The sequence below is a fragment of the Triticum urartu genome, chromosome 3A, assembly GCF_056163025.1.
Source record: "Triticum urartu cultivar PI428250 chromosome 3A, HENAU_Tu73, whole genome shotgun sequence".
Taxonomy (NCBI): domain Eukaryota; kingdom Viridiplantae; phylum Streptophyta; class Magnoliopsida; order Poales; family Poaceae; genus Triticum; species Triticum urartu.
This window is the reverse complement of record NC_141875.1, coordinates 557,141,996-557,151,646: the sequence shown is the minus strand read 5'-3', so window position 1 is coordinate 557,151,646 and position 9,651 is coordinate 557,141,996. Positions and strand designations below refer to the sequence as shown.

Here is a 9,651-nt window from a genome sequence, read left to right as displayed (position 1 = left end):
CAATATATGCTGGGGTAGACTTGTTCATGGGCAGCCCAACCCAGAAGCCCGACATTTGGGTCGGGCTCAAGCCTGGCTTTTCCGCTCGGAGCCCTACCTTGAAGCCGTGAACGTGCCAAAAATATTAATTTATATAAAAATAGGTGTAATATACTATTTTTATCCCCAAATCATTATTTCAAATGAAAAATGCATTGTTCACATGTTTTTGGCAGACTCGGGCTTGAGATTTTCACCTGGGTTCTGTCAAGCCCGACGAGAAACCTAGCTCGACCCGACTAGGTATGATCAGGTTTATGCTGGAGCATGTTTTTTTTTGACCTAACCCCTCATACTAAGAATGTTTTTGAAAAAAAGAGATCTTTTGAAGATGATCTAAAGCCAGCTAATGCGAACCAAACCATTAGTTGTACCATTTTGCGCTAGGTTTTGCAAGAGTTCCCACTTAGCACCGGATCTACCACCACACGTACTGATTATGTGAGAAAACACATATACAAGGCTTAAAAGGATCTAAATATAAGATGCATTGCCTGGACAGTTCCTTGCCCCGTTCTCACGACCCAAGGGAAGGGGCGGCGACTGATCTACATCTTCCCTGACGAGACCGTGTCCTTCTACCCTCCCCCTTCCGTCTATTGTGCCCACGATAAGAAGGGACGAAGACTTCAAGTGCTCCGGCTAGTGAAGTTAGGATTAGGATAAATTTCGGTTGTACTCTCCGATCGGCAATGGTCAGGCGACGGAGTCATCGTCGATGTGAAATAAGGTCGCTGCACCCCATCATAGTTTGGTGGTGCATCTTCGTATGTGGAGGCGTGTGAAGAATGTTGTGTCCCGGATCTGGTTCTCCGGGTTTGGCTCCATTTCCTCGCGTCTTGACTTTTCACTAAGTTTGTTATGTTAAGTGATAAAATATTATACGATTTTTGGGAGTTTTTTATTTAGCAAAAGTCTTTTCAGGATACGATGTGTTCTTTGCCTTTCTGCAGGTCAGATTAGATGGGCCTGGAAAATTAGCCCATGTCTGCCCCTCCCACGCATCTCCTCCATTGAAACCAAGTAAGTGAGTGCGGCAGCCCAATCACAATAGCGCAGCCGAAAAATGTTCGCCCTCCGCAAAACCCTGCTCCACGGCCGCCTCCCCGCGCCGCCGGCCACCGCCGCCTCCAGGATCTCCTCCTTCCTCCGCTCCCTCTCCACATCTCCGGGGGGCGAGGGGGTCGGGGACGAATGGGGCTCCTCCTGGTCCACCGGCATCACCAAGGACCACTTCGACGGGTCCGCCTCCGCCGTCGGGCGCCCCTCCCCGTCCGCCCCCGTCTCCAAGGAGCTGGCGGCCGTCCGCACCATGGACGAGGAGGATGAGATCCTGCGCTCCGTGGATCGCGACAACAAGGAAGGGAGGGCGTACGTCGACTCGTGGGACAAGCGTTTTCAGGAGACGTGCGAGCTGCTGAAGCAGGTGCGGGAGCCGGGATCCCGGGGCGCCTACCTCAAGGACTCGGAGAAGCAGGAGATGTACCGGCTGCACAAGGAGGACCCCGCGACCTACACCGTGGAGCGGCTCGCCAAGGACTTCCGCGTGATGCGGCAGCGCGTGCATGCCATCCTCTGGCTCAAGGAGATGGAGGAGGAGGAGGAGAGGAAGCAGGGCAAGCCGCTCGACGACTCCGTCGAGATCCTGCTAGACAGCTGCCCAGAGTACGTGAAGAGATCCTTTTTTGCTTCCTTCGGTTTTGTGTTCAAATAATTAGGTCATGAGTCTGAGTAAAAAGATCTAGGCTTCTAGTTCGTAAGTTATGGCCCCTGTTTTATTTAAGAGAACATTATAAGGAAATCAATTACAATAAGAAAATGTCTTTTGCTAATTTGTAAGAGGTCTAGTTAATCCATGAATACTAAACTAAGTCTCTTAAATTGTTGCTTCATGCAGTTGCTTCCTGAATAGAAATTTCCAATGCTCTGGATCATGAAAATTGACAGTAGCACGGCAATCCTAGGTTAGAACCATGTGATTGAGACTAAACTGGGTGTATGGTTTTTAAATGAACGTGCAGTTTAAGGCTCTTCAACTCGAATGTTGTGACTATATATGCTTGATGAAATGGTATGGAGTCGAGGAATTCTTTTCGAGGGGATAAGAAAGCGTTGAGCTAGGTGTTTGTATTGCAAATGTACTAATATAGTTGTTCCAGGATGAAGTTGGCTTAATGTTATTTTGCAAGCAAAACAGTCATTGACGTCAGATCCTTGGAGATTCATCTCAGCTGGATTTTTTTTCCTGAAAATTTAAGTTTGTATTACTGATTAGCTCAACACTACACGCATAAAGTCAATGGTGGAAATTGGCAAATAGTGGGAATTTGGTTTTAACTTCTTGGTAAAGCTTACCATTTCAGTTTGCATGTTATGTACTACTAAATTGCACTTATACTCCATAAGTCCATAGACACGGAGTCACTGTTTGCAAATTGATGTGTTTCTCTCGTGAGTAGTGAGAATAAAACTATGAGATTGGAAGGTTATGCTTGGAATTGCACTTGCTACTCCATATCTGATTCTTCCTTTGGTTTTCTAGGTTTTTCAATTCCCATGACAGGGAATTTCATGTGGCATCTCTTCCATATAAACCTGACTTCAAAGTTATGCCTGAGGGCTGGGATGGCACGACAAAAGATCCTGATGAGGTCCTGTATGAGATTTCAATGAAGGAAGATCAGATGTTATATGAGGAATTTGTTCAACGCTTGGAGTTCAACAAGAAAAAGGTAGGCATATCATTTTCTTTGCTCCCTTTTATGATATTTGCTCAAAGAGAATGGCTGTTACTGCTAGTTTTAATTTGTAATCCAGTACAAACTCCTGCAGCAGACCTATAGATAGATAGCAGAAAAGAGTATGGTTGTGCTGTTCTGTTAGTTCTTCTGTGATTTAGTACAAATTCCTGCAGTCTGTTTGCTGTGACTTGTAAGACCCCATGATAATGTCTTGCTAAGTTTGATTGTTGTGGAGAGTACTGGAGTTTGTGCATAGGAAAACTCTGTTCCTGTCAAGTTCTATGGACATAGGAAATGGAAACAGTCTTTCTGTAGCAAATTTTCCACTGGTCATCTGCCTCACGCTTCATTGTTTTGCAGGTGGCAGGAGAGGTGAAGTGCCACAAGTACAGCAGGCGACGACCAGACGATGGATGGGCCTACATGGTCGAGAAGCTTGGGCCACAGGGAAGGCGTGGTTCAGGAGGGGGCTGGAAGTTCATCAGTTTGCCTGATGGGTCGAGCCGTCCTCTGAATGACACGGAGAAGATGTATGTGAAGAGGGAGACTCCGAAACGGCGGAGGAGGATCATTGCTCCATACAAGTAACAGGAAAGGCCCCTCTGCTCGTTATAATTGCAGGAGTTCTACGAACGAACGTTCTTTTGTCGTTCTCCAGGGAAGCAGAAGCGTGAGAGGTTGTAACCGCCAGCATCGGTCGTGTTTTGTTGCAGCGCCACCAGAATTCATCTTGTTTTGCTGCAGCGGATGTGGTTTAATGTATTCTTGGCATCTGTAACAAGTTCCATTCCGCACTTTAGGCAGATGAATAATATGTCTTTTGAACCGTTGGCGTGTCTCCGTCTCCACAACATTTCCGGGCAAGTTGTCACTCGGTAGGCAGTACCAGGCAAACACGCTTTGCAGTCAACATTTCATATAACCTGCAATATTTTTGCTTACAAACAGTACTTGGACATAAAATTTCCTACTACTAGTTGGACTGGAGGCCTAATAGACTATTTCTGATGTGGAGATGTATGATTTCCTTTCCTGCTGTACACATCTCCTGTTGTGCCCAATCATTTGCTTGCCGCTGGTGCTTCGACTTTCAAGCTTGAAAGGATTGCGACAAATGTGATTCAGTAAGCTTATTTAGCAGTCATCTCTGACTAAGTGCGAATTTTCTTGCGAAAGAGTAGGATTTTATGCATCTGAACTGCTCACCTGTCCGCATGTTAAGCATGCTTAGAACGAGGCAGCAGTGGAAGATGACCCACTGACTTGCTTGATGATGTTGTAAAGCGCTTTAATGTGCATCGTCCATAGTCGAAAATTCTTTGCGTCGACCCACCGTGCGGACTGTAGATCGGCCGATGTCCTTCGGCCCTGGCCACCGATCCACCAACCACACTACCTCCTCCGCCCGAAAATACTTGTTATCAAAATAGATAAAAAATGATGTATCTAGAACTAAAATATACTAGATACATCTTCTTTTATTTATCTTGATAACAAGTATTTCCGGGTAGTACTACAACAAAACTAACCCAGCCGAAAGTAATCATGAAACGACACTTCTTTTCTTGAACTTAATCATGACACGCCACTTGGTCCTCGATACGTCGCGTCCAAAGACCCAGACGCGTAAAGGCTGAAGTAACCAATGCCACGCCCACGTTTAGCGCCCGTCTCCTATCAGTTGGTTACGAATTTACGTTGATGGTGAAACGGCGGTGAGATAGGTCCATCAGCAAAAGTATGATTTCTGCTTGCGGTTTGATTGACAGTTGGTCAGGGGAACCTGGCGACGGAAATACAGCGACCGGGCAGAGACAGATGCAGCAAAGTTTTTTCGAATCAGTATCTCTAGGCTGCTCCTCGGCGCTGCATCATGAGATATGCTTTGGCAATTGTTTTTTTTTTTTGAAACTTCCAATCTATTCATAATGAATTATTTTCTTTTGAACTTTATTCATAATCAACTATGGCAGTATAAAGAGCACTAGGGGTAACAAAAAGTACAATCGGCTCCATGGACCACCTAACGGCGACTACAAATACTGAAGCTCAACGTCCCGGAAGATGGCCTCGACATGCTTGCTTCCACGGCGGCGGCAGGGGAGAGGGCGGGCGCACGGTCCCAAAGCCGTCGCCCCCTTTCCGCCTCATCCCTCACAAGCTAGACAAACCCACTTCCAGCTGCTCCCAAAAGGGGTCCAGGGCATTTGGCGGCGGTTTTTGAAACATGTTTTGGAGAGGAAGGGGTCCAGAGAGATTTGGGAGGTTTAGAGAGGGCAATGATAGGCAGGGGAGGCCACGACAACCATTAAGAGGGTGGTTGTGGATGCGGCAGGCGGCCATCTTCTCGATAAGAAACATGGCCACGCTCACTCGTGTCCCTGCTGCTCACATAGCAACTCTCGACCTGCTATACGCAAGCCAGGAAATGATGTCGCGTGGCGGCCATTCGACGGGTCGACCACGGGAATCCCAAGGAGCGGATGTGGGATTAATGGTCGAGTGCCCATCCCCGGTGGTGCGTGGGAGGCCGAGCTGCTTCAAACCATGTCGTGCACTGTGAGGAGGAAGAAGCTGAAACCCTCCTGTTGGTGCAATGATTTGCCTCGTGTTTTAGAGATTGCTGTCAAAACCAGTGAGTAAACTAATGTGTTTGCTAGTGCACACAGAGATTATAAGTCCGTGAAGTGAAGGGAAGTTTGGTACAAACTCTGAAGATAATCACCTACGCTGCAGTGAAGATTATCACCGAGATTATGCGTGACGAAGTTGACCCCCAAATATTGCTGAAGTGAAGCAATTAGTCCGGTACATGGTTCAAAGAAACTGACCGCAACCAAGAAGAATGAAGACGGAGAAAAGACATAGTATTTTCTTTCGTAGTTCATTTTCTCTTTCTTGAATCATAGGACCACTGTACTATTAGGAGGGGTATAGTGTTCAAAACTTATGTTTTTCTGATGCTAAACTAAAAACCTATGAGAGTTGAGAGAAATATCTTTTTGTTCCGAATAAATACTCACCAGTGAGAGGCGTTGTTCTTTCATACTGCGGGAGATTTACTTCGGACCAGAGTCAGCTTAGTTGTTCCTCAAGTAAGTTGTCGGTTTCATTTGAAATCTTTTTTTCTTTTTCTTTTTTTTGAAAGGAGGGGACATCCCTCGGCCTCTGCATCAAGTGATGCACATAGCCTTTTATTTATCATATCAAAGTTCATCATCCGACCATAACAAAGTTCAACCAATAAATTGTCTCACATGACTGCCCGGAGGGTAAACTAAAAAGTAAAAAATTGTAGGAAAATGAGCCTCATGCATCACAAATCCTACTAGTAGGCCGCCAACCAAATCGGTTGAACAAATCCCAAGAGACCATCTCCCATCGGTTGCACCAAAAGACCGTAGGCACCCGATCCTCCTCCTTGCGAAGTAATGACCACGTATGGATCCAGATGGTAGCCTTGAAGATAACCTGCAATTTTTTTGGAACTTTTGTTCTGTTAAAAATACAATCATTACGAGTGTTCCAAATGGCCCAAAATAAAAGCATAAATTCCCACACGGATCTGAGACTTAAACTTAGGGTGCACCCCACTAACCAGTTTCCAAACATATTCGTACTACTCGTAGGTGGAGGTAGGTTGAAAGCTATATGGACCGTTCTCCATGGTAGCTTGGCAAGTGGGCATTGAAGGAATAGATGCTGAATCGACTCCTCATGCCACAAAAGCAACACTTAGTACATCCTTGCCAATCTTTTTTTTTCAGATTATCTTTTGTCAGGATGACCTTCGATCCAAGTACCACATGAATATTTTTATTCTTGGTGGGACTTTCATTTTCCATATATACTTGTGGTGAAAAGGTTGTCCATCATTGATGAGGTCTGTATACATGGGTTTGACTGTGAAGGCACCAGAAGTAGTCAACTTCCAACGGAATGTGTCTGGTTCGTGTGAAAGGTTAACCATCATCAACCTTAGGTTCGGGTATAAGCTTCTCACAAACCAAAGCTTCTCACAACAAGCATGATGGTTTCGATAGGGAACGTCCCACCTTTGGGGATGAAACGATATCCATTGCCTCTTATTGCTTTCAAAAAATTTCTAGTGTCAACATTGAACAACATGAGTGTTGTGTCAATTTTTGTGATTTTTCGGGGTTCGTTTGGACATTTTAGGCATTAACTGGGTTTTCTAGGCATTTTATGTGCATAATTCAAATTTGAACTACAAGCACATGCTCCAATGCACTAAGGTTGGTTGAAAAATCTAATCTGTGTCCTTGGGTGAATTTCTAGGTCCCATGCAAGAGATGGGAATGAAATTCAAACACCAGGGCACTCTTGATTGCCGGCAAAACATTGAGATGCCTGATTTTTAAATTCTAGTAAATCCAAAACTCGTCTGAAATTTATGAAACTTGGCATGCTATCATGGAGCGACATCAACATGCCATGTTAAAAATTTGTCCCATTTGGGGCAGGTACGGGTATATGCTTCTCACAAACCAGAGCTTCTCACAATAAGCATGATGGTTTCGGTAGGGAACGTCCCACCTTTGGGGACGAAACGATATCCATTGCCTCTTATTGCTTTTAAAAAAATTCTCGTGTCAACATAGAACAACAGGAGTGTTGTATCAATTTTTGGGATTTTTCAGGGTTCGTTTGACATTTTTATGCATTAACTGAGTTTTCAATGCATTTATGTGCATAATTCAAATTTGAACTACATGCACATGCTCCAGTGCATATAAATTGGTTTAAAAATCAAATATGTGTCCTTGGGTGCATGCTTAGGTCCCATGCAAGAAATGAGAATGAATTTCAAACACTGGGGAACCGTTGATTGCCGACAAAACATTGAGATGCCTGGTTTTTAAATTCTAGTAAATCCAAAACTCGTCAGAAATTCATGAAACTTGGCATGCTATCATAGAGCGGCATCAACATGCCATGGTAAATTTTTTGTCCCATTTGGGGCAGATTTGGGTATATGCTTCTCACAACAAGCATGATGGTTTTCGTAGGTGATACGTCCATTTTGCATCATGCTTTTATATCGATATTTATTGCATTATGGGCTGTTATTTCACATTATGTCACAATACTTATGGCTATTCTCTCTTATTTTACAAGGTTTACATAAGGAGGGAGCCGGCAGCTGGAATTCTGGGCTGGAAAAGGAGCAAATATTAGAGACCTATTCTGCACAACTCCAAAAGTCCTGAAACTCCACGAAACACCTTATAATAAATAATGAAAAATCCTCGCCAAAGATGAAGACCAGGGGGCCCACACCCTTCTCACGAGGGTGGGGGCGCCCCCCTAGGGCGCGCCCCCTGCCTCGTGGGCCCCCTGGTGGCTCTCAGATGACCATCTTCTCCTATATGAAGTCTTTCGTCGAGAAAAAAAATAAGAAGCAACCTTTCGGGACGAAACTCTGCCACCACGAGGCGAAACCTTGGCGGATCCAATCTAGAGCTCCGGCAGAGCTGTTCTGCCGGGGAAACTTCCCTCCCGGAGGGGGAAATCATCGCCATCGTCATCACCAACGCTCCTCTCATCGGGAGAGGGCAATCTCCATCAACATCTTCATTAGCACCATCTCATCTCAAAACCCTAGTTCATCTCTTGTATCCAATTCTTGTCTCCAAGTCCGGGATTGGTGCTAGTAGGTTGCTAGTAGTGTTAATTACTCCTTGTAGTTGATGCTAGTTGGTTTAATTGGTGGAAGATCATATGTTCAGATCCTTTATGCATATTAATACCCCTCTGATTATGAACATGTTTATGCTTTGTGAGTAGTTACGTTTGTTCCTAAGGACAAGGGAGAAGTCTGTTGGAAATATGCCCTAGAGGCAATAATAAAAGCATTATTATTATATTTCCTTGTTCATGATAATTGTCTTTATTCATGCTATAATTGTGTCATCCGGAAATCGTAATGCATGTGTGAATAATAGACACCAACATGTCCCTAGTAAGCCTCTAGTTGACTTGCTCGTTGATCAACAGATAGTCATGGTTTCCTGACTATGGACATTGGATGTCATTGATAACGAGATCACATCATTAGGAGAATGATGTGATGGACAAGACCCAATCCTAAACATAGCACAAGATCGTATAGTTCGTTTGCTAGAGTTTTCCAATGTCAAGTATCTTTTCCTTAGACCATGAGATCGTGTAACTCCCGGATACCGTAGGAGTGCTTTGGGTGTGCCAAACGTCACAACGTAACTGGGTGACTATAAAGGTATACTACGGGTATCTCCGAAAGTGTCTGTTGGGTTGACATGGATCAAGACTGGGATTTGTCACTCCGTATGACGGAGAGGTATCACTGGGCCCACTCGGTAATGCATCATCATAATGAGCTCAAAGTGACCAAGTGTCTGGTCACGGGATCATGCATTACGGTACGAGTAAAGTGACTTGCCGGTAACAAGATTGAACGAGGTATTGGGATACCGACGATCGAATCTCGGGCAAGTAACATACTGATTGACAAAGGGAATTGTATACGGGGTTGCTTGAATCCTCGACATCGTGGTTCATCCGATGAGATCATCGAGGAGCATGTGGGAGCCAACATGGGTATCCAGATCCCGCTGTTGGTTATTGACCGGAGAGCGATCTCGGTCATGTCTACATGTCTCCCGAACCCGTAGGGTCTACACACTTAAGGTTCGGTGACGCTAGGGTTGTAGGGATATGTATATGTAGTAACCCGAATGTTGTTTGGAGTCCCGGATGAGATCCCGGACATCACGAGGAGTTCCGGAATGGTCCGGAGGTAAAGAATTATATATAGGAAGTGCTATTTCGGGCATCGGGACAAGTTTCGGGGTCACCGGTATTGTACCGG

At 44.9% G+C, this 9,651-nt stretch overlaps 1 protein-coding gene across 1 annotated transcript; it reads left to right on the top strand.

The window, feature by feature from the left end:
- Positions 1–1,055: 1,055 nt before the first annotated feature.
- On the top strand, positions 1,056–3,607 carry GCD1 (ribosomal protein L20). Its single transcript, XM_048708910.2, has 3 exons — positions 1,056–1,704; positions 2,582–2,771; positions 3,141–3,607. The coding sequence occupies exons 1-3, from the start codon at positions 1,106–1,108 to the stop codon at positions 3,366–3,368; spliced, it is 1,017 nt and encodes a 338-aa protein (XP_048564867.1). The 5' UTR covers positions 1,056–1,105; the 3' UTR covers positions 3,369–3,607.
- The last annotated feature ends 6,044 nt before the right edge of the window (positions 3,608–9,651 follow it).

Coding starts and splice junctions, on each gene's coding strand:
- GCD1 (XM_048708910.2), top strand. CDS start 1,106: ATGTTCGCCCTCCGCAAAACCCTGCTCCACGGCCGCCTCCCCGCGCCG. Junction 1,705..2,581: donor CTGCTAGACAGCTGCCCAGA/GTACGTGAAGAG, acceptor TTGGTTTTCTAG/GTTTTTCAATTCCCATGACA. Junction 2,772..3,140: donor TGGAGTTCAACAAGAAAAAG/GTAGGCATATCA, acceptor ATTGTTTTGCAG/GTGGCAGGAGAGGTGAAGTG.